At 46.1% G+C, this 24,804-nt stretch overlaps 1 protein-coding gene across 3 annotated transcripts in view; it reads right to left on the reverse strand.

Annotated features, from left to right (window-relative positions):
* MAP3K3 (mitogen-activated protein kinase kinase kinase 3) overlaps window positions 1–24,804 on the reverse strand; it is a 41,964-nt gene continuing 17,160 nt past the window's right edge. Inside the window, exons 7-17 of one of the 3 annotated variants that reach the window (XM_032711271.1) lie at window positions 22,842–22,962; window positions 18,700–18,833; window positions 17,769–17,842; window positions 16,129–16,196; window positions 15,856–15,948; window positions 14,827–15,018; window positions 13,155–13,303; window positions 11,290–11,421; window positions 10,467–10,596; window positions 8,705–8,882; window positions 1–159 (exon numbers count right to left, since the gene is read on the reverse strand). In XM_032711271.1, the coding sequence (XP_032567162.1) occupies window positions 15–159; window positions 8,705–8,882; window positions 10,467–10,596; window positions 11,290–11,421; window positions 13,155–13,303; window positions 14,827–15,018; window positions 15,856–15,948; window positions 16,129–16,196; window positions 17,769–17,842; window positions 18,700–18,833; window positions 22,842–22,962 (1,416 nt within the window). In that variant the 3' untranslated portion in view covers window positions 1–14. Of the gene's footprint in view, window positions 160–1,787; window positions 6,170–8,704; window positions 8,883–10,466; window positions 10,597–11,289; window positions 11,422–13,154; window positions 13,304–14,826; window positions 15,019–15,855; window positions 15,949–16,128; window positions 16,197–17,768; window positions 17,843–18,699; window positions 18,834–22,841; window positions 22,963–24,804 lie in introns of those variants that run through there. The other 2 variants (XM_032711270.1, XM_032711269.1) reach the window with 2 other exon arrangements.

The following is a 24,804-nucleotide window of genomic DNA, read 5'->3' on the forward strand; positions in this document are numbered from 1 at the left end:
TGATGAGCAACAAATTACCTTTGTTTGTATCCCACACACCACAACCTTTTGTTGCTTGCACATGAGCATGAGGCTTCCATCCTCCACCTGCCTCCGAGCTCAGGGAAAGACATTTTCCAGAGCACAAGAATTCCAGCCAACAGGTTCATGTAATAAAAGCTGTTTGGGGGGGTGGGGAAATAAATCAGTAAGAATCCATACACATCCATAGCATCCAGATGTCCAGCTCTGGATGAGACAGCAGCAGAACCAGTGACATGAGAGAGGATTGTGCCAGCATTTCCTGGATATAATATATTGCAACACACCCCCACCCTGCCAATATTAAATCCAGAAGTCATTGTTCCTGGTTTAGACTTTCCTATCCCAACGCAGAGAGCCCCAGCAGTGCAGCACAGGCAACCTCTGCAGAGATTTTAAATTTCATTTGCCTCAGAAGTGGATTTAGAGAGGAAACTCACCTTAAGTCCTTCCCTTGGGCAACACAAGGCATGTAACACAAATTACAAGAAACAAAAAGGCAATTGAGGGGTTTTGCTGCGTTTCTTTTGTGCTTCAGTCAGTGTTTTGGGGCTGATAATTTCTACCTTTGAGGCTCCAGGTACTTTTTTCTCCCAGTCCCTGCTCAACCACCACATGACAGGTGGGATTCTTGGGGTGTCCTGTGCAGGGCCTTGATGATCCCTGTGGGTCCCTTCCAGCTCAGGAGATTCTGTGGTTCTATGGGGAGCATTCCAGTCAGGAATGCACACTCTGTATCCATGGAAAGCAGAATTACTGTGGAGCTACTTACTTTTGAGAGGGGTGAGCAGGATGGGAGTCCAGGAGAAAACAGATCATCAGACAAGGCTGAGATGTGAATCCCATGTTCACAAAGCAAATATCACCAGGGAACACCCCAAGTGGAAAAGAGAAGGAAGGCATCAGCCTTGGGAAGAACCTCCTCAAGTGAAGGTAATGAAGAATTCCCAAGTCCCTCCTTCAGCAAAGGCAGGATTGGTGGGTTCTGACACACAAGGAGGGTGTCAGGAGGCAGCGGGAGGTGGTTTATTCTGGTTCCATGAGACATTTTTCTTCTGGGATGACTCCACTTGATGGTTCTCATCTGTCCTGGCACAGCCCCAAGCCCCACACATGTGCTTGGCTCATGTGCTGGGTTTCTATTGCATCAGCTGGTCAACCCCTTGATCCTGATTTGTTCACATTTTACAGGGACAAACATTTCAGTATTTAATTGACAACAACTACGGCCTGGGAAAAGGATTACAGACAGGCTGTGGTCAGGGCTGGGGAAGCCAGTTCCTCAAGGGACACTGGTGACACTCAAACACTGCTCAAGTGATGGTGACACTGAAGGGGAAGAGCTGCTTAAACAGGAAAAAATGAGCCTTTATAGCAGCACTATTTCTGTCCTTCCCTAAGATAGCGAGCTGGAAAAAAACAAGAGCCTGAAAATATTTGGAGACGTGGCTCCCCCTTCTCTTGCCCTACTCAGGGACAGCAAAGCCTCTCCTGTCCCAAATCATTGGTATAGTCAGTGCAAGACCATCCAGAATCCTCAGGGACAGCTCTGGGGAGGACACACTCACCTGACCCAAGAGGCAACATCACAAACAGGACACTTCTCCATCTGTCCCAAGGGAGAAACTCCAGAACGGAAAAACTTCCTCCTTCATTTAAGGTCCTTGGTGGGAAGGAGAAACAGTTGATGGTTTTATTGACTTATCTTGAGGTACCACTTCCACACAAGTAAGAGGTGCTGGATTGCAACCACCACCACCACAGGCTTTCATATAAATGATAATTTTATTGTAAATAAAACGATACATTGGCCTGGCTTTGCACTGCAAGCCCCCGGTCGGAATATAGAGACTACTGGGTCAAGGTCTTCTGCACAATCCAGGTTAAAGCCATTTCTCCCTGCTCTGCACCGTTTATGGTGAGGATAAAATCCTCTCCTTCACCTCTGAACTGCCTCTGGCACAGCTGCCTTTGCCAGCTGGGCAGTTCAGAGCTGCCCAGTGAGATCTGCTCCTAAACAAGGCTGGGTTTAAACACCTGAAGCCCAAACACCATTAAAACACAGAGGACGTGTTTTTTTTCCCCTGAAAATTAAAGCCTGACTGACTCCCAGCTCCAAGGGCAGGTGCCAAGGTGGCAGATCAACCCTCTCTATCCAGCTCCAAGTGAGCCCCAGGCCCTGGAACCTCACTCAGCTCCCCTTTGCCCACCCAAACCTACGTTTACAACAGGAATGTTGGTTTTTACGGGGCAAGTAATCCCAGCTCTGAGCACTTGGAAATAACATGTGTCACCTGAGCAGGTACCAGTTTCCCTCCTGGGCAATTTGTGTTGGTAATTAATGGCAGCAGGAGCTGTTTGGAGCATCAAGTCCTTTGGAATATTACTCCAAAAATAAAGTAAACCCAAATTGCTGCAACCTACTGCCACTAGAATGGGCAAAGCTCAGATTTTCTGGAGAGCAAGCAAATAACCTGGAATGCACAGAATCGTCACACCAAGCCCAAAATGCCCCCAGTTTGTTTCCTAACAAACTCAGGGACAACCAAATCCCCCAAGCTCCTCTCTGATGGGAATCTCAGACATCTTTCTGCCCAGTTTCAACCGTTTCAGGATACTGGGACTCTGACAAATTCTTTGTCAAAGAGAATATCCTCCATTTCTGCAGCACCTTCCATCAAGGATCCCAGTACTCAATATTCCCTATATATCCCTCCCTGGAAGGAACAGCAGGAAACTCAACGCGACATTTGGACTGGACACAATAGCTTATTGTCAGCCTGGCACTCCTCCTCCACCCTCCCCTGAATGAGTTTATTCCCAGTTTTTCCCAATTCTGCCAGCATAAAGAGGCCAGATGTAATTCAATTTTGAGGCATAATTACATTCACGTCCACTTGAACCTCTTTTGCTTCCAGGGCTGTTAAGAGCCCACGGGATCAATATCAGCCCCAAGTTATTCACCAGAGGAGTGGACTCAGGAATCCAGATCTTCCTTTTCCAGAGGGCTGTGAGGAAACAAAGAAGCATTTTGGGCTTGGCTCTACTCGTTATAAACCATCAGCAAATTCTCTGCAAAACCAGCTGCTTTTTTTTCCTTTTTAAATTCATAAAGGCGTCAAATTTATTTCCCCTCCTCCTCCCGCCCCCCACCCCCCGTTAACAGTCGATATATATAAAAATCATCAAATATGATCTTTTACGATATAAATAAAAAAAAAAAAGTATGAGGCATCACTGTTTACATGATGTAAAAAGAGCTAAAAAAGAGCGATATAAACTACATTCATAAAAGTGCATCTCCAAACAGACAGGTAATGCTTTGGCTTGTTCCTGTGCCGAACGGGCGGCGCTGGGCCGGGGGCTGCAACACACAAGTCCAAGCTGGCACCCCATGTTCTCTGTCACTGTACAGCTATTTAATTCCATTACTACAGGCTGGAATACAGGTGGATACACAGAGTAGGCACATCTCAGCATAGGGAAGGACTGAGCCCATCAGTCCCTGGGGCTCTTTGCTCTGCTCTGGAACAGCCTCCCGTGACGCGGATGAGGTAAAAGCCACGACGGGTCCTGAGGATTGAGTTGCTTTGAAACGTTAAAAGTGACAACATTTCCTCATGCCCTGTTCTCTCCCAGAACGCAGCGTGTGGGATAACAAGGAAAAATCACGGGGGAAGGTCTCAATTTGGTGAGGACAAGCCAAGGAGAGAGAGAAACCCCCGCAGACGTCACCGCGCTCCCCATGGTTGCAGGGTGAAGGGTGGTGAGTAAAGATCCCAATCTTTGGTATGTTTAGGTGCTGGCTGCAAGGCCTGAGAGTGATGCTGGGCCCCTCAGGAGTGCTGATGCCCCTTATCCTGTCACCCAGACTCCAGGGATGATCTCACATTCCCCAGCAAAGTGCTGTGAAAGGCTCCCCAGCCCGAGCAGTAGCGTCACGCCCTCGCTTCCCCTCAGTGCAACAGTGAAGTGCAGGCCAGGACTCAGGCCAAGGGCCTCGGCAACCTGGAGTCAGGTTCCAGGCTGGGAAAAGATCAATAGAAGTGCTCTCACTAGAAGTAAATAAGTTATGGACCCAGGGCTTTCAGGAAAGGTATCTCCTAAGTGCCTGCAAGCAGAACAGTGCATCCTTGTCGCAGTGCGGGGGGAAACCAGCTCTCACTGGTTGTACATCCCTCTGGGTTTGGCACAGGAAAAACACCTCAGATTGTTAAATCCTTTCAGGACTTTTGGTTGGTTGGGGGTTTTTAGGGTTCTTTTTTTCCTTTTTTTTTTTTAATTTAACACAATATTTATCATGTGTTCAAGGAGCTTGGTTTCATCAAAAGTTGCCTTATCCTGCCATTAGCATTCACTTAAAAATTTAATTTTACTGCATTATGAAGCAATTTTCAAGTTTTTATGGGGGAGAAGAGTGGAGGTGTGTGGAGCCTTAATATGGTTTCCAATACAAGAGCAGAACACCTTTAGTGTTGCCTTATAAAGCAACATTTTAGCTAATTAACATTTGCTTTTCTTAGTTTCATTTCTCAGAGATAACTTATAATTACTCCATGAATCCTCAGCACTTAAAAACTGATGGTCTTTTATGAGTGAAACACAGATTATTAGTGCCTAAACCAACACAGAGGGTCTGAGGCCATCAGGAACTCAAGTTCTCAGACTCGTGGTACCTTTCAAAAGCAAAATCACTTGGATATGTTTTGCTGGCACCTGTGTGGGGATCTCCAGGTAATTTTAGATATTTGCTACCATTTCAAATGTTCTCTCTGCTTCCTTGTTTGACTTAACTCCTAAAAAGCTTATTTAAATCGGGCATTTTATGGAAGTCTTAAATAACCACTTGCATACCTATAAAACAAACCACACTGAAGGGCTGAGTTCCATTGCCCAAGAAAAACGAGTGTCCAGCTAATTTACCCATGAAAAACTCGATTTTCCATTAGCCAGGTGCTCAAAGAAAAATGCTGAAGGAAATTCCTGGGCACCAGATGGACTATCTTTGGTTTAAAGGATGGCAAAACGTTACCAGCCAAAAAGACGGATGCAGCAGGAAGTTGTTCTGCAGAACTCCCTCCCAGAGGGGTTTTGTTTGGACCCAGCAGCCCCAGAGAGGGAAGCAGCAGCATGGATTTGTTGGCTATGAGGACACAAACTGACACTGCCTTAATGCTGGGGCAGATCAAGCCTTGGAAATCAAGCTCTGGATTTTCCAACATCAGTGGGAGAGTCCTTCCCTCAGGCCCTGGAGCGACTGCATTCTGCTGAAACTCTTCTGATTATCCTGACATTTGGCTAGAAAGACCTCCCTCACCCCCACCCCAAAATCCATGGGCTCATTATAAAATAACACTATTCACATACTTTTGAATCAATATTTTCTGAACACCTTCAGATGCTGAATACTTAAGAAGAAAAATATATCATACTATAGCGAGCACATGCTCCATGACACATGGCTTTGGGCTGGATTCAGGGACTGGAGATGCCTCTGGAGCCCCTGGCTGGAAACCAGAGACCCACACAGACAGAGCTGGTCTGGAGGCTGTTGCATGTTTCTGTTCTGAAGAGTGGAGCTCTCCCAGTTCCCACCTGGCTTCAGATTTCTTCACGTTCAACCAGTGGATCCAACTTGTTGGATTCCCATTCCCGGGCCTGCAGAAAACACGCAGCCAGCTGCAAGGTCACATCCAGGTATCTCAGGGCAAAAATCCAGCCGTTTGGCAGGATGAACATCAGTCCAGCAAACTAAGGAATCAGGCACGAGAGCAGACCCCAAGTTCCTTGGCATAACTTCCCCAAAGGACTAGGCCAGCCGAGTTGGCATTTTGAAGATGCAGCACCACAACGGGCAGTTGCAACGAGACCAGACGGGGCACGGAAAGCCCAGCAGGAGCTGCGAGCAAGGGAGGTAATTCAGTACTGGAGCTGTGCAAACTGGTGTCTGAGCAGCTCTTCAGCAGAGGGTCTGTGCCTGGCTTCCACAAAGATCTGCTTTAGGAAGTCCCGGCAATGTTCTGATATGTGGGAGGGGAGCTGGGGGTTGGTTGGCTGGGTGGCGATTTTGAAGATCGCGGCCATGGCTTCGTACTCTGCCCAGGGGGGCTTCTCTGTCAGCATTTCCACCACGGTGCAGCCCAGGCTCCTGGGAAAGCAGGCAGGAAAAAAACACAAGTGAGGATTGACTCAGTAAAGCACAGTGTTCAGGGAGAGCTTCCAAGCAGCCAACAGCAAGGTGCAGCTCTGGGAACGGCTCTAAAATGGTTTTGTGCTCAGCAAACCCCACGTGTGCTCCAGCTCAGAGCCAGAGCTGCCAGCACTGCTGCTTTCCCTGCTGCCAGGAGAGCAGGGCAGTGCTGAGCCAGGGGGGCTGGTCCCACTGTGGCTCTGGCAAGTGCCATCTGTCCTGCTCCCCTTTGCTCCAAGTCTCCTCTCAGGAAACATTTGTGTTAACAGGGGACAGGACGTACACGTGAGGTGTCCCCGAAGGCACCATCTGACCTCAGTTCTTCAGGTGCTGCTGCTACTGTTGTAACTCAAAGGCACTTACAGAGTCACAAGATGCCTTGGGTTGGAAGGGACCTTAAAGCTCAACTTGTTCCAAGCCCCTGCCACAGGCAGGGACACCCTCCACTAGATCAGGTTGCTCAGGTGCTTGACTTGCTGAGTTGCAAGGTAGAAAACAGACTTTTTAACCAAGGTCCAGTGAATCAGAGCTCACTGACCCCACAAAGCCATTTCAGCAAAATCCCTTCTCAGTCACAACCTTGGAATGCCCACGTGGGGAAAAAACCAATCTAATAACACCTCCACAAGAAACCAAGCATCAGTCAAAAAATAATTAAAGTCGTAACAGCTCCAAACTGGGAAGGCAGTAAGTTAAATCCCAGTGGGACAGACGCATCATTACCTTAAGGAAAAATTCCTTGTAAAGTTAATGGGGCTCTGCAGGGCTCTTCAAGGCAAGAACATGATTCTGGGGACATGGCTGAGCCACCTTTCTGAGGCAAACGTGACACCGGTACCTTCCCAGGGAAGATGGTTCTGCAGCACTGCAGTGATTGAGTTTTATTCCAAAAGGATTAATTGCTTCCTCCAGGCCATAGATTAAGCAAAAGCAGTCAGTGAACTTTTAATATCCAGTCCTGTTTTTATCACATCTTTCCATTAAGAAGGCAAAACTGCCTCCTCTACCTTTAAACTAAACCCTCTTTTGAGGTGAAAAACAAGGAAAAGACATTTTCAGAGGCAGACTTGCATCAGCTGCCAAGGCAAGGAAGGAAAGGAATTAAATTCAGTGAATATGCAAGAACTGATTTCTCGACAAGATCTAAAATCCAACGTGAAAATTTTACAGTTTTCCAGCCATTTCAGACTTACTAGAGGAGAGTACAGAAAATGCAAACCATGTGTGCTGAAGTGCTGGGGGTTTGCTCAAAAGCAAGCAGGGATGTGTTATTGTTTAGACTGATTTATACCATTTAAGCAGATCCGGTTTCTTTAAGATATTCAGCAAACAGCAGGAATGTTTTTCATGTCAAGTCACTCCAGCAATAACAAATAGCTCACATATTCTGCTATTTAGGAAAAAGAAAATTGGAGAGGGGCCTGCAGCAGTGGCTCAGAGCCAGGTGGATGGATCTGTTACGTTTCTGAGCCCCTTGGCTGTACACATCCACCCTGGGACCAACTGCACTGGAAAATTCTGACCCCCCTAAAGAATGGTTGGGATTGTAGGACCTGGAGCTCAGCCAACGGCAGCGACTCTTTGATGGGAATGGACCAATGTCAGCAGCAAGAGGAAATCCACAACTGCATCAGCCCAGGGGGAAGGGCACGTGCTCCAATCTCTCCCCAAGCATCCCAGCTGGGGGAGTCTGCAGAGCTTAACTCTTTCCACATGAGACATTTCAGCTGCATTTCCACTCCCTGCTTGTTCAGGGAACAGGCCTTTCTTTACTGTGGAGGCACAAACAGACCTTTTGTTGCTGTTGTTCAGTTTAGGTTTATAATCTCACCTTTTTAAGGCCTCCAAACCCAACATTTTGGCACAGGACTATTTTGCTCTTTTGATAGAGGCTGTTTCTTGGCTGTGCCAATAACAGCATAGCCACAGTTTCCATTCATGCAGATCTTCTCTGATCTGATCTGGATCTTTTGTGTTATTCCAGCTTTGGGCATCTTTCCTTTTAAGCTCAAATTCTATTCATTTCCAGTACGTTTTAAGCATAACTTATTTTATAACTAAATGAATGGGCTCTCCCTAAACAACCTTCAGTTGTTCTTCTAAGGGATATCACAGAATCACAGAATATCCTACACTGGAAGAGACCCACAAGGATCATTAACCCAACTCCTGGCCCTGCACAAGACACCCCGAGAATCCCACCCAAGAGCATAAGAAGGATGACAACATTGCACCAGTCAGAGAGCAAAAAACCAGCTACCAGTTCAAGGGAGGAATGAGTGGAAACTGCTCCTGAAAAACTAAACGAGTAGCTGGGTGCTGACACTGCAAAGCACAGCCTGCAGCAGGTCATGCCTTGAGTTCAAACCAACGACTTCACTTCGCCTTCGACTTCTGATCCAGACAAAACGTGAGTTTGGATTTATGGATGGCAGAATGTATCTTGTGTGGCTCCAGATCAAGTGAGCTACGGGCAGAAAGTTAAAGGCTCACCAAACGTCCGCTTTCCTCCCGTAGCCTTCCCCGCTGATCACCTCGGGGCTCATCCAGTACGGAGTGCCCGTGACGGAGCGGATGCCTGTCCCAGACATGCAGATTGTCTGCAGCCGTTTGCTGGCCCCAAAGTCCCCGAGCTTCACGTTCCCAGCAGAGTCACGGAGAATATTGGCTCCTGCACCAAAACAAAACCCCAAGACAGCTGTTTCCATGTGGTGTAGCTGTTGGATCCGCGGCTCCGGAGCCGATGTCCAACCCCAAACACCCGTGCTCACCGTATGGCTCCTTCCCCATCAAGCCTCAGGTGACCTGCTAAACACCATTGCTTTGATTCAATCTGTGGACAAGCCAATTGCTAATGGTTGTAAATGGGAAAAACTTCAGGGAAAAAACACAAGGAAGTGAAGGGGGGAGGGAAATGAAAGCTGAGTCAGCACCAGCATTGTTACAGCGCCTGTAAACAGCTCAGCCAGCCTTGCAGGGCCCCCAGGCCACAGGCTGAGAGAACAGAGCTGTGGAGAGAAGGATTTTATTGGGATGCTGCTTTGGTGACTGCAAGCATTGCTTTCTGGTCAGCTGGGTAACAGATGTAGCCAATTAAACCACTTTGAACTCCTACAATAAACAAGTCAATCTTCACTTTACTTGGTCAGAGGTCCTGAACATGAAGCAACAGGGAAAAAAAAGAAAACTTTAGAGCTTAGTTTGTATGTGGACACAAACTGAGGCTTAGACACCAAAACCAATTCTTCCTCCAAAGGTACTCTGAGATCAAGAACCCCATGTTGGCATTATCTGGTGTGTGCCTACACGAAATCCCCCTGCTCTCGAACCAGCACTTGTGCTGGGAGAGTTTTATCACTTCACTTGCCCACTCGAAGAGCTGAGTCCAGAATGCCAAGTCTGTCCATTATCCATGAAGGAAAGGTTAACAGGCTGGCTCAGGTGGGTGCCAACCAGTGAATAACCCACCAGGTAGGAAATAATTTGGCAAAGAGCCCCAGGTGAGCAGCCCACAAGGTGTTATTCAAGGATCAGCAGCTCGTTTCTCTTTGCAGCTTAGAGGGGATGCAATGAAGATTTATAGGCAGGAACAAGGGGGTAGTTTTCCAGCAGCCACCAACCCTCTTGGTCCCTCTAGGGCACAGAAAAATCTGTGTGGTGTCTGCCACATCTGCTGACAGTAATTCCTAAGGAGACTGGCTGGCTCCATGGGGTTATACTGGGAAGAGGAAGATTTAAGAACTAATCAGAGGCTCTATGTGGAAGACTGGAGGTTTCTCACACAGAGGAGGCAGGAGAGCCACAAGGGCCTGAGGTCAGCAGGACTGCCAGGAGCAGGTATGGAGCCCTTACGTCTGGAATGTCAGCCACCTGAAAAACAGCACTGTGGCCAAGCTGGGAGGAAGTTAAAGGGGAATCCACAGTGAAAAGGATCAGTGAAAGTCAGGTGTCAACTCAGCTTGGCCTTGCCAGAGTGTGAGAGAAAGATGAGGAGTGTTCCTAAGAACTAGAGGCTTCCAGACTTCCTTACTTTAACCAACATCTTTCAAGTCCTGTAGACAGAACACCCCAACTTCCCTTCCCCAGCCAAGAACATGACCTTCCCTAAGCCCTGCACGTGGATATAAGACCAAAACGGGATAACTGAGCAAAGCAATGCTCAGAAGCCCCAGCCAGGATACTGAGTTCTTAACACTCGGTCTCTTTACAGAGTTTCTTTGGCACGTGGTACATCTAAATCAGCAGCTGATCTCACCCTTTATGTCCCTGTGCACAATCATGTTGCTGTGAAGGTACGAGACTCCCTCGAGGATCTGCCGAGTGTATTTCCGGGTGACGTTTTCCGTGAGGGCTCCGTACGCCTTCAGCTGGTCCTTCACTGACCCCTGTACCACCAGCAAACAGAAAACGTTGGCAAAGAAATGACAGACCACAGATCCTGCAGTCTCCACCCGATTCCCACGAGCCATGACTGTGTTATACACCCAACCAGCCCAGTAATGAATTCTGGCCTCTTCTAAAGCCTTCCCATGAGGCTCTCTGAGCATCTTGCCCTAAGGAGCCCTTCTAAAGAACGGCAAGGACAGGCTTCATGGTAAAAATAGCTTAAGGAGGTTCTGTCTGCTTCCTCCCTGCTGGTAGAACTGGTTGTGAAGACAAGCAATAAAACAGTTCAGCAGACTGAGCCAGGTCAAAAGTCTCCCTTTTTGCAGGGTCAGTTTTAGCCTCATTTGCTGTATCATGACTGTAATTCAGTTGTTATGATTTACAAGCTGGTCCAAGTCCTCTAAAGTACTTTGGTAGGACAAATTTAGACTGAACAAAAGAACTGGCTTTAGTGACTAATAAAGGGAATGTATTTCAAGTACAAGACACTGAAGGAAAAAACCCAAAGAGGTTACTTGGACATAAATAAAATTAAAGTGGTGGCTTTATAACTCAGGATGAGAAGGGGCAGCCCTAAGAGGGTCTAAGGTGGATGACACAGTCAGGGGGATCACAGCAACTAATAAACCAACTACCAAACCCACAGATCTCCCTTTGTGATCCATGACTGTGCTGCCTGTGCCAGCTCTTACCCCTGGCATGTACTCCATGAAGATGGTCAAGGTCTTCTCTGCTCGATCCCGTAAGCAGCCGTAATATTGGACAATACGCTCGTGCTGGAGATTCTTCAGCAGCTGAATTTCACACTCCAGGGCACTCACTTCCTATGGATGTTGAAGGAGAAAACAAGGCTGCAGCCCTAGGAAATAGTCCATCCTAATAAATTTGTCATGTCACTGGCAGGATGAAACTACTACTGCACTGAAAAGTCTAATCCATGGCATTGGAAAAGGCAAACACTACCAGTGCTTCACATGAATCCTTGCTGTGTAATCAGCAGGCAAGTATTGGTGTGGGAGCTTTGATGGAAAAAAGGCAGTATCATATATGGATTTAGTACCAGAAAAACTTTGTTTCTTGACTTGATTTTCTTCACTCACAACACAGGTATAACCTCACTTCTCACACTGAGCTGAGGGCAGGGAGTGTTAATTATTAAACAGCTCTGACTACAGCTACAGAACTGCCAGGAATCCCCCTGTAGGAATCTCAGCTCTTTAGAGAGCAAAACCAGAGGTGCTGAGAGTTCCTAAACTTCTGTCACCCAGTCCTGCCCTGATTCACACTGATGATTTTACTGGAATCAACCTTACAAAAGGTCTCCTCTCTTATTTACTTCAAGGAATCTGCAGCTCTGTACATCAAATTGATTCTTTGCTTTGCTCTTGCCACAGACAACAGGGTATCACAGCACAAAGGCAAAGAGGCTCTCCAGCAATTTCAGATGGAATCACAGATGTTTGTTGTCCAGGAAAAGTATCCAGTTCTTGCTGAATCCAGGGAATGAGTAGGAGGTACATCAAAAGTACTGAAGCACGAGAATTTATGTAAAGAATGGTTTCCCCCAAATTAGTCCCACTTAACTCTTTCCAGCCCTGCCACTGGAAGGTGTCAGGTTCAGCTCTCTCACTCTGGGAGAGGATGCAGCTCCTCAGAGCAAGGACCTGGATGCTGTAGGGACACATGGAACCACAGGAAGCTGCTTGATCAGGCCAAGTGATAATTTAAGGTTTGGGGTTTCAATGCCTTCAGGATATTTTCCAGCCTGTTCCTCCTTGGCTCAGAGTTACTGTCTGATTTACAGCAGAGACATGTTAGAACTTAGAACTTCCCAATTTAAGACTTATCTTGGCACCAGTATCCCATATAAAATCAGAATAATTAAATCTTCATGGATCAGTTATTCCAGCTCAAAGTGAACTTGTTCAATGTTGGGATACTGGTACATTGTTAAAACACAAGCAAAGAACCCAACAGCCATTCCAGCTGCACCCACTGTGTAGGGAGTTGTGTGCTATCCCTTAACTTCAAGGTGCCCCTTCCCATCTCCACTGTTTCTAATGTGTTGTCACATCCTTCTTGATTAATTTACACACCACAGCTCAATTTGTTTCAAGGACAGGGAGAATTCAGAAGTGAAAACCGGTAATTAACACACTTGATACAGGGTGTATGATATAAACCCAGAAGTGGGTTTTGCAAGTGCAAGCAGCTTTTTTTTGCTCAAAAAAGAAAAAAAACTCCTACTCTTTCTGGGTTTAGTTTCATTCACATCCATGTCTAACCAGGAACACAGGGCAGTCTAGTATTCCTCAAGTAACCTGGCAACAAACCAGAAAGCTGAGAAGGGAGAGCCAAAAATGAAGCCAGAAAATGGATTTTAGTTTCAGGCTGAAGTTAATAATACAAAAAAGTAATTTTTAAATGGCTCCTATTCTTCTCCACATGACTCGAAACCTTAGTAGGAACTAAATATAAGATGCCAGCTTTTAAGGACAGACAGATAGAGGCATTTTGCAGGATGTGGCAGGATTTTAGAAGCTGAGATGAGGATTACCTTGCTGGTTTCAGGGCTCTCTGGATCAAATTGGACCTGTTTGGCTGCAAGTTCCCTGCCCGTGTCCACGTCGTAGCACAGGTACACGCGGCCGAAGGCGCCCTGGCCCAGCAGTTTCCCTCGTCGCCAGTTTATTGGAGCACTTGGAGCTAAAAGACAACAGTAATAATTCCTCATTTCATTACACTATTTAAAAGCCATGGTTGTCTTTTCAAGGACCCATCCCCATCACACTGGGATTGACCCAGGTGTTTTGCAGCTGAACAAACACGAGGCGCTCTCCCGGCGTAAGGGAGTCAGTGGCAGAGCTCTGACCAGGATCCAACCATCTCAGGACCTGCTGACTGGTGTCCCATTAAAATGAAACCACAAAACATCCTGCAAATATGTCCTGCAGAAAAGTTATTTGATGGGGTTGATGAAATTTCATTCTGCCAGCAGGTGGATTCTACAAACCCACTACTTTAAGAGATGGTGTAGCATTTAAAGAGCATCTTCCAACCCTTGACCTGGAGTTACCACAGGTATCAGGTGAGGAAGAGCTGGATCAGCCTTGCTAAATCAATTCCACCCAGCTGGGAATGACTTACACTGCTGGGACAACTTGAAGGACATTATTCTGAGGTCTTTGTCAAGGTAGCTCAGGGTTCCTTCTCCTGTGGGAAGGATTTCACTGCAAGGCTCTCTCTACAGCAGAAAAATTAAAGTCATAATTCCCTACTAGATGGTGATAAAGTGGGGGCTGTAAGGTTAGCATAGCCTGTGCACCACCTTCAGCTGCTCAACAATCAGATTCCAATAAAAATACACACTAGACCCAGCTAAAGGAGCCACCTCCAACACCCCAGCAGGAGGTGACATCCACAGGGAATTAGGAGTCCTCACATTCCACAGGCAGCAGTCTCCTGAGCCCAGTTTTCCAGACTGCCCTAAATCCCAGAGCATATCACTCAAAACCCAGTGCTTCAGCTCCAACTTTGAAAGCAACACTACCAGTCTCCTGCAGTGCAATGCATCCAATTATGTTGTATCTAACAAGAAACTCTAAAAACAAAGACAGGAACCAGCCATCTGGACAGTGTGAAAATGTAGAAGAGCTGAGAGATTAGCTTTGCCATGTCTAATTTAATCAGATTTACTGCCAGTCAGTATTTTAGTGTTGCAAGCTTACTCTTCATTTTGATCCCTAAATTACTGTATGGGATATCTGAAGTTCATCAGTAATGATTTATGTTCCATTTCTTTTTTTATAATAGAAAGTTGTCCAAAAAACCAACTCAGGGATTCTATTACAACAGAAGTAAATCTTCCTACTTAAGAGCAAGTGAAATATATACAGCTCTCAACTGGTAAAATAACTGTAACCCATAAGCTTGACTACAAATGTTAATATATCAAGAAAATAAACAAGCCTGTCTGACTGTTTTAAGAGCCCTGAAAAGATTCAATGGAGTCTTTTTTTTTTACTTCTTAGCTGAATTTCCGAGGCTTTCTAAAGGAAAAACCAGCTCACAGTGGAGGAAAAAACCAAGAGAGAAGAAAAAGAAGACGTGTCTTGTAGGTGAGACAAGCTGGCCTCAAAACACAGCCGGGTAACCATGTGGTTCTAATGGCTTGTTAAAATCAAATATGTTGGGTCTGGAGGTCCCAGCTGGGGTCAGGGAGTGCTCACATTTGGTGGGGATGTTCCTCTCCTGCACGCCCAGGGCGTTCTCGCTGTCGGCGCTGCGCAGGCGGCCCCGCGGGTCCAGGTACTGCAGTGCCAGGCCCAGGTTCTCCCCGTTGGTGCTCAGGGAACGACTGGAAGGGACCAAGGTGAAAAGATTCCCTTGGTGACGCCGTATCCTGGGAAACGTCCTCCGGCCTGGGGGGGGAAGGGTAAACATTCGAAATCGATGCTTGCAAGTGGAAGGTGATGGAGAAGAAGGGAGAGAAAAACCATGTTCTGCTCTGTTCCCACGGAGCAGAAGCTGCTGCCAAACAGACGAGATGCAAAAATATAACGGTTCAGGGCTGGTGCTGCCTGAGCTCAGTACAGCTCTGGATCACTCCCAGAGCAGAAGGCAGAGAACACTTTGTAATGCCCTCAAGTGCTGTGTTGCAAGATCTAAACCTGCCTTCCAAACCAAAAATCTGGTTTACAGGCTACCACACAAGCTCTGAGGCTGGTTAACGACGACTCCCAGAATGACTTTCTAGATAACGTGCCTGGACTTGGAAATAAAAACCATAAACAAAGATTATGGTGACTTGCACCTCATGAAATTTTGAGAGGTTAATTTGCACAAAGCCATGTGATGAGTAAAGATGTAAGTCTTTAAGTCCCTGCTACATTTAAAAGAAACAAGTCTGCATTGTGAATTAGCAAAGCATAATGAATCCCTGAGGTAGGAACCTACTATATATGGCCAAGGCTAATAACTCTGTCCACTGCCCAAGCCCAGCAGTCCCTGATCAGCCTGGATATTCCCAGAAAGCACAAAGTAAACAAAGAATTACAAAGTAAACCAAGAATTACAAACAACCATAGAGTGCTTCCATGAAAATGAGGCATCACGCACAGTACCATCAACTTCAGCACTCACTGCAAGGCCCAGGGCACTTCCAGGCTCTTCAGCTGGGAATTACACCCATCCCTAGAGGTTGCCATTGCCTCACCTTGTTTTTCCAGCCTGGAATTGAAGGTCCTAGAACAACTCACCATCGTTGTAGTCCTTGTGCTGCATGGAGACGTTGTAGCGCCGCGGGTAAGTCCCACCTTTCCCTGCTTTGTCATAGATCTGATTCTCACGGTCTGGAGGGAGATGCAAAGACAGGAGTGAGGCCTCCTTCAAAAAGTGTAACTTCTAATGACAAAATTCCCCTGTAGCAGCAGGGTTTTAGGAAGAGGTCATCAATAACTTCATAGCTTTTCAGTCAACACATCCCCAGTTCTATTTATACAATGCCAGCAACCTTTGCAGCAGTGACATACCTGAGAACTCCTGTCTATTATCAGGAAAGCTTTGTGCCCTTGACATCCGTGACTTCCGAAAAGAAGGACTAGTAAAGAAAGAAGGCAAGAATAAGTTTTGCTGCCCACCAGAGCAAAACCTACACGGGCTTTAAAAATACGAGTGAATACATCTGCAGATTGGAAATGGTGACTCTCAAACCCATGCCCCTGCAATGATTTTATGCTCCATCTGCAAAGCTAAAGCCAGGCTAAGCCCCAGCTAACCAGACTGCTTCCCAGTGTGGGCAGTCAGCTCTTCTGTTCACTTTGAGCCATTTATTCAGTGTTTCCCCAGTCTGTGGTATAAGATTCAGTGACTCCTTCAGACATGGGAAGTGGAAGGCTAAAACCAAGGCTGAGAGGAAGAGCAGAACAGGGCAGCACTTGCAGCACACTGTTTACAGGGCAGCAGAGATTTACCATGAGGGACAAGAGTTCCTCTCATGAAAACTTGGGTGCACTTTCCTCTCTCCAGCAGCACAAGAGCCTGAACACCAACACTGCTTCCAACCCCTGTGTTTCTCCCCAGTAAGCAGCATTCCTCCAGCAAGCCTAAGGAAGGCCCCTTGCTTGGCACAAGGTCTTTCACACCTCAGGAGATTACACAAACTCAATCTGTGCCAAAGCCATGCTACTGGCACTTGTTTTGTTAACCAGTGTAAATGGCACAGCCTCACAGAGCTTTCAGACTCCCAAACGAGACTCCTTCCCCACTGCACAAACAACAGCTTTCCCAGATGATGCCACTCCAGCAACAAATAACCAGGAAAGCTTTTCATTGCTTCCCCTTCTTCACTTAAGGTAGAGAAAGGGGAGAGGAGGACAGGTAACAAATCAGCAATGTTCCCTCAACAAATGAATCCATGCACACACACAGTTAACTCCAAGTGTTTCCTTATGACTCCATAAACTGGAGGAAGTGAATGGCTTCAAATCCAAACCTCAAGTGCTTGATATAAAAACACACATTACCTACAGGAATTAGCTTGGAGGAATCCTAAAAACATGCTGAAGCCCAATATTACAGGTGCTGGGAAGCTACAGTTGCTATTCAAGTTAATAGAACCTCTGGCTGCCCATCAGCACCTCAAGCAACACCAACAGCAAAAATAGGGAAGAAAAAGACTCAGAGCATCAACCTATGACAAACTCTTCTTCAAAGAGCCTCCCTATATACCTCTGGAATTAATTTTGTATCTTGCAGGACACAGCAATCTAGTGCAATGATCTATTTCTGTAACCTTAGAATAGTTTGGGGTATTTTTTTGTCATTTTATTTTTTAAGTGAACAAGTAAAGCCTTGTCTAGAAGAGGTTTAAATCCCCTGCAGCCAGATGTTCTCAGAGCGTTGGCTCCACACAGACTGCTCACTTTAGAACTCTGTATCTAAAACATAAAGCCACTGAAACACCAGTTTTGTTGGTCTATGGTTTTGCCAGAAAATAAAACAGCCTTAAGACACAGTTAATTATCTTTAAGAAATATATTGGGATATAGGTAGGAAATAAGTTTTTCTTTCTCTCCAAGAAAATTTATGAGATGGAAAACAGACTTTTGCCTGAGTACCACCGGCATTTCAATCTGAGCACACACATTCCTACCAGTTTGTACATTTGTACCTGTCTGCTGACCTGTCCAAGGACTGGCAGCTTCCTGACACCGAGTTTTCAGCACTGCTTAGAGGGTCCAGCATCTGCAACACAGAAGAAATCACAAGGCAACATCAGTGCAGTCCAGTGCTCAGGAGAGGCTCAGAGCAAGAGGATCAGAGCCCACTGCTGCTTGTCTGGAGGAAGTCCAGCTGAGGAAAGGAGTCTAAACCTTTTTAAATGCACATTTTCCCCTTATCTCCCACAGAAATAGAGTTCATATCAAATTTGAGACACTGCTTTAGGTGCTGGAAGGATTCTGCTGTGGAAAATGGAAGTTTCAGTCAGCCTTGTGCTGCATTTTGATCCCAACTGCCTCCAGGAACAGTCTCTGCTGGTGCTGCTGCATTGCTGCCTCCACCTGTGAGTCGCCCTTTGGCCTCACTTCCTACTTTTCTGAATGGAGAGCGGAGTTTCAAAAGCAAGAGGGTCACCCAAACCTGGCACTAGGAAACCAGAGCACACATGTGTGACACCCCCAGAACTGCTCAGTCAGTGGAGAGGCAATGCCCAGCACACACAGCAACTGCTTCTGGCAGCCCAAAGGCTTTGAACTTACACAGCTGCAACTGGAAGCAGTTTAAATGCACAAAGCAGCACTTTTAGAATCCCAGAACGGTTTGGGTTGGAAAGGACCTCAGAGATCATCCACATCCACCCCCTGCCATGGGCAGGGACACCTTCCACTAGACCAGGTTGCTCAGAGCTCCATCCAACCTGGATTTGAACGCTTCCAGGGATGGGGCAGCCACAACTTTCTGGGCAATTTGTTCCAGTGTCCTCACGGTGCTGATGCAACCACAGCTGGTGAATGTTGGGGAGTGAAAAGGAGGGCCCAGATCCCAGCGGAGTTCCTGAACAAGCTGGACGTGCTTTTTCCCGCCCTCCTGCTCATACTCACACACTGTTCACTGGTTTCTGGGATGAATTCCCCCTCGCTGTTGATGCTGGTGTAGGATCCCTGCCGGGCGATGCGCTGCTGCCTCTCCGGAACGTACCCCGGAGGGGGGGAGCTCCTCCCTGTGTTCTGGGAGCCTGGGCCAGGGAGAGGGATATTCCTTAGATTTATGCTGCTGGAATGAGACTGCACGTGCATGGACACAAAATCTAAGTATCTCCTCTAACACCAGGCCTCCACTTCCATGACCACAGTAGCTCTGGAATGATCCTGACAGCCTGGACAGACGTGGAACCAGGAGGGGTCATGTCAAAAACCAAACTGTTTGATGAGTAAACTGTTTGATGACATTTTAGACACCACATGATTACTGGTGAAGCTCCTAACACAGTTTCTGCTCTTCCCAACCTCTCCTGCTCGACTTTCTGAGCGTAATTTCAGTACCTCAGGGAAGGCAGAGGATTCCAGGAATCCCTGGCTTTTGAGCATGAACCTCATTGCCAACCTCCACTAAATAAAGCACTTGTCAGGGCAACCCACCTTCTGTCTTTATTCTAAGTTTGCATCAGTTAGTACAATTTATCCTGAGTGACAGCACATTCCTGCTAGTCAGCATCAGCTGAGCAAGTTACAGTGACACTGAGCAACTCCAGTGTCACACGGGAGCACTGTCACCTTTGGAAATAACCCCAACATTTCTGGTTTGCTGCGTGAAAAATCAAACTGTGTGGTCAGTTTGGGCAAAACCACATGGAGGTCAACTCTGCAATTCCTGTTAATTGGATGAGATAACTGGAGGGACAGAGAGTGTGTTTAGGGGCCAAAGGATGAGAAAAATAGTTTAATCATCTATTAATGGCACTACCTAAAGCGTTTCCGTTGTGCTACCTACTGAGAGAAACTTCAGCCCTAGGATTTATTTTTTCCTTGCAGACCTCAAAGAAGATGAAACTTTAGACACAGGAAGAAACAAAACCCCTTTTTGCAGTGACTTATCCACCTGCAGCTCCCACTGTGAGCTCCTAGAACTGCTGTGGTCCAGTCAATCTACTTGAGGTCACCCATGAAGTCAGGAAGAGCAGCTGAGGATCAGCTCTCAAGCTGTGCTTTTTACAACACTGTCTTTAATTAACTGTGTGTACTCAGGTGCTGTGAAAGATGGGTAAAGATCAGCAAATATTCTCCCAAGGAAAATATTTTCTACTGAGGTTGTTGTAATAAAGAGTGAAGGCGAACGCTGGCAGAAGAGAACTGGAAAGCAGAGCACACACTTTTTAGAGGGCTAAAAAGCAGAGCACACACCTCTGAAAGGGATGAAAAGCAGAGAACACACCTCTGAAAGGGATGAAAAGCAGAGAACACACCTCTGAAAGGGATGAAAAGCAGAGCACACACCTTTGAGAGGGATGAAAAGCAGAGCACACACCTCTGAGAGGGCTGAAAAGCAGAAAACACACATTTGAAAGGGCTGAAAAGCAGAAAACACAGTTTTGAGAGGGATGAAAAGCAGAGAACACCTTTGAGAGGACTGCACAAAGAAAAACAATGCTGGCATGACTTAGGAGTGCATGGGGGGTGAACCAGGTGAAAAAAAGGGATTAACAGAATCGTGGAACCATTAAGGTTGGAGAAGACCTCTGAGACCACCCGAGATCACCGAGTCCACAACCTGCTGCTCAGAGCTGCCACCCCATTTTCCCAGCAGCTCCACGGGGCCCCCGTGATGTTTGGAGCCCAGTGGTGTGGAGACAAACCCGGGAGCTGCCGTGGGGCTGCCCTGAGGCCCGGGAGCACTTTCACTCCTTCCGACACAATCCAGGGCTGGCCCAGAGCGAGCCCAGGCCCTGCTGGCACCGGCCCAGCCGCTGTTGTGGAAAGGCCCCCAGCCCTGGGCAGGAAAAGGAAGTCGGCACTAAATCCATGTATATCAAAGGAAGTGAGTGGAAAAAACACAAGTGCTGCCAGAATGCTTAGCAACTTTTTTTTTTTTTTCCCCCCCTCCTCTTTTAAATAAAAGTTATCTTTACTTCCAAACCTCTGAACTGGTGACAGCAGGCTCGAGGCCCGTCCACTCTGGAGGACAGGAACTACATGGATCTCTGCAAAAAGCTTTTGTTGAGCACTGCTTTGGACTTTCATTGCATCACATGTTGAGAATAGGAGAGTTTCTATGCCTGAAACACCGAAACAGAGCCCATTCCTTTTCCAAATCAAAGACGGGGAAAGAGAAGTAAGAAGAAATCGATGCAAGACTGAGCTGTTGCCAAATCCCCAGCAGACCTCTGACAGAACTGGAACTCTTCATAAGGAACAGTCTGGTACTTTGACATGTTCAGAAAACAAAACTAATGGTTTCTTGAGTGATGAATGACAGAGAGCATCCACAAGCTGGGATGAGAGGAAAGAGTCTGTACAACTGGGACACAGAAGGGGCCCCTTGTTACTACACAGTTTACTCATGACAGACACTCACTGGAGTCTGTTGGCTTTGGCACCATTATCTGGATACCTCAGAATGCCAGTAAAGGAGAAATATATATATATATTAATTGTTTTTGGCATTGAAATTGTCTGTGAAAAAAGAAACGTGGTGTTCAGACGTGCATGGACATCACTGCCTTCTTCACAGGACCAAGGAATGTTGCTCTTTTTTATGCACATTAACTCAAACTAGGAAGGATGGGAAAACTCTCTTTGTCCTCGTTTCAGTCACGTACTTCACAAGCTTTCAGCACTTCTTTGTTTGTTTGCTGCTTCAGAAAAGCAAACTGTACAAAAGGGGATCTGCAGAGTCCTGACAGGTTTGTTAGACAAGCTGCACACTGAGAACTACTGGTCTAGTTCTCAAGTCCTTCCCTCTGAGCTCACTCTCCCAGTCACCTCTGGTCACAACAGAGTGGATCTGGCTCTGGTTTAAACCCCCAACATGGAGACTGTTCTAGTTTAATCATATTTATTACTTTACACTTACATTGCATTGCAAATACTGATCTAAACCCCTGTAATAATTATGGCTAAAGTTTACAGAGCTAATAAAACTGAAGCAGTCCTTTGCCATGGAGAAGAACTAACCAAGAAAACAAGCCTGCCATTCCCAGCTCCTGATACTCCCATCGTGACTTGCATCACCTCTCCTCTGAAGCATTAGATATGACAAGCCCCAAAATAGCTGTTGGAACAAACAGAATCATCCTCTGCTTCTCTTTCCAGCAAAATTTACCTTTTCTCACTTGTAAAGCAGCAGCAACTCACACAGAACACCATCTTCATGCTCTCTCACCTTCCTCCTGCTCTTTCACTGCTCACTGGCCTTCACACCAAGGACTTAAATCCTAAATCACAGACTTTTTTTTTTTTTGGGACCCATGTATCTTTGAAGCTGTTTCAGATGTTTTAGTTTTTGATATAAAAAGTTAACAGTTTTGAGCATCCTTCAAGCACAGGTTTGAATAGTGCTGCACAGTTATAAAGAGTTGCACAGTTATTAACACAGAAACTGGGAGGAATCAGACAAATCTACCAGAGATAGAAGTAAAAATTACAGGAGTCCTAAATGGACCTTTCCACTAAACAGCAGTTCACTCAGCTAAGAAAAACCCAAGGGAAATGAGACAAAGGTACATAATACTCTGACTTTTCTTACTATCCTTTGTGTACCTCTGCTGTTCACCTTGTGCTCTACTCATCTGGTAATTCCAGGAGTGAAAGGTTAGGGAACTCAGTATGTAGGACACTGGTTGGATATGCAGTAGTAATTCCCTGATTCCAAGTAAAATGCTTGATTACAGGAGTCAGGAGAGATTCCAAAGCCCAACATAAAACCCCCTCATATCTAGGTTTCATGAACTGAAATTGCCAATGTAAACAAAAACCTTCATGGACTCACATCAGCTTTCCAAATTTCTAACCACAATGGATCTGGCTTTAGGACCCCCCCTTTAGCAGCTCCTCAGCTGTTCAACAACTTAGTAAGGAACTGAAACATTCTACTGTAAACATATGAAGAGCTTTTGAAAATGAACTGCCCTGTCCTAGAATAACCTTTCGATTTCTCCCAGCTCTCATAAATGCCATACCATAAACATTAGTGCCCAAATGACACATTTCACCAAACAAAACCATGTAGAAGTGGCAAAAATACTCACTGACAGACAGATGCCTACTTCTGGGTTCTGGCTGCTGGTAGGGTGTGCTCACATCCCCCACAGACTGGGAAGTTTTAATCCTGACTTGTTTGGGCAGTCCAGAATGGGGTGAAGAACTGGTCTGTTGGGTAAAATGAAAAGAATAAAATAAAATGAGACTGAGGAGCTCAAGCAGCCTGGCCACAGTCCCAAAAATATCATTATGTTTAGTAGTAAGAAAGAAGCTGAGCAACAGTTCTAGAGCCTGAAATCTTATTAACTTCAGAAAACACAAAGGCAGCAAAAGAGCAAGGTTTATAATTATGGTGTAACAGGAGTCCAACAACCAGAGCAAGGCACTGTCCAGCCTCAAGGGCAGGATTTGGAAGTCTCAGTGTCTGCCTGCCATTAACAGGTACCTGTGGGACACACACAGGGCTCATATCACCCCCAGACACCAGAACACAGAAAAACCTACAATTTCCATCAGCCACCTTTGCCAGCAGAGAGAAACTCTGAATCTTGCACTCTTTCAGAAGCAACCTGACTCCCCACAACCTTCACAATTCAGACCATCTAAGTGATAATAAATTCAGGAGACTTAAGAGAACCAAGAGTTTGGAGACACCAAGATGAATTTATTCATCCTTCCATGAAATTCCATAGATACTATCTAATTAATGACCATTTTTCCACAGTGCCTTCATCTCATTCAAAGTAGGAAGAGGAATGAGACACTTCAAACCTCCCCCAGTCAAGGAGATCCTGTGTCAAAGCAGGGGCTCAATACCTGCAGACACTTTCAATTTTAATCTTGACCCAACACACCAAGTTTTACAAGAGGATATAATATTCCCTTCCTCTTGTGTTCCAGAATTCATCTTCCCTTATTTAATTGAGATGAACAGAACCAAAGACACCCCGAGGAAATTAATTCTGGCCTGTGAAAATTATTTGAACATGACTTGGTCAAACAAGGTGTGAGGTCATACAATCCAAAATTAAAGTATTGAATAGCTGCTCATTCAATAAGGACATCCACTTGCATGGAGCAAGGATTTAAATCACATAAACTCCACCATGAATAGGTTCATGGGAGCTGGATAAAGGGTGCAGAGGTCACCCCACTGATGTGGACAGTTTGGCTTTAGGTCTTAAATTTTTCCAGTTTTCCCCATTACATTCTAAACAGAAGGAAAGGACTGACAACAGGAGTGAGCTGCTTGATGAAAAAAATCACAAATGAGCCACAGAAAGAGGTACAAGAAAATTAATTTGCACACTGTTGACAAACAGCACAGCTCTTGGTACCAGTGACACAGCTACTGCTGTAAAGTTAATTTGCTTTTTGGACATATTTGTGCCAAAGTCACCTTTCCATCCCCAGAAAAAGAAAAGAGCACAACCAAAACAAAATCTGCATCCTGTACTTCAGGAAAAATAATGCTTCCCGCTCCCTCAGTGGGATGAGATCATGCAGCCAAGAAACCTCCTCCAGCCTTGTGGGCTCTATCCCACGTAGGGCTCTCCTGTCAGGCAACTGAGCTGCAGAGGAAGTCAGAGGAGGGGGGGGGAAACAGTGGCACTTACTGAAAGCTTTGCTTTTTGTTTCTGCTTTGAGCAAAAGAGGAAAAAACAGCTAATAAAAGGACAACAGCACAGGAGTGGCTGCTGGCTGGTGTAGGATGGGATTTACTCAGTGGGTTATGCAAAGGCAGGTGGTATCATTTAACAGCTGGTTTGCAGCCTCAAGGCACTGACAGAGGGCTGGAAAAGAGGATTGTTTGACTGTGTTACACCAAAAGCTGAGGCCACCTTTTACAGGCTGTTTCCTGACACCACAGAACGAAGTCTGACTCCACCAGGTCACATCAAAGGCCTTCTTGCCAAGTATTGTCTTCAGAACAGGCAGCAATAAATGCTCAGGGAAAGGGCACAGGACAAGGAACAGCATCATCCCCTCCTACACCTTCCCAGCTTTTGG

Source organism: Chiroxiphia lanceolata, chromosome 26, assembly GCF_009829145.1.
Source record: "Chiroxiphia lanceolata isolate bChiLan1 chromosome 26, bChiLan1.pri, whole genome shotgun sequence".
Taxonomy (NCBI): Eukaryota; Metazoa; Chordata; class Aves; order Passeriformes; family Pipridae; genus Chiroxiphia; species Chiroxiphia lanceolata.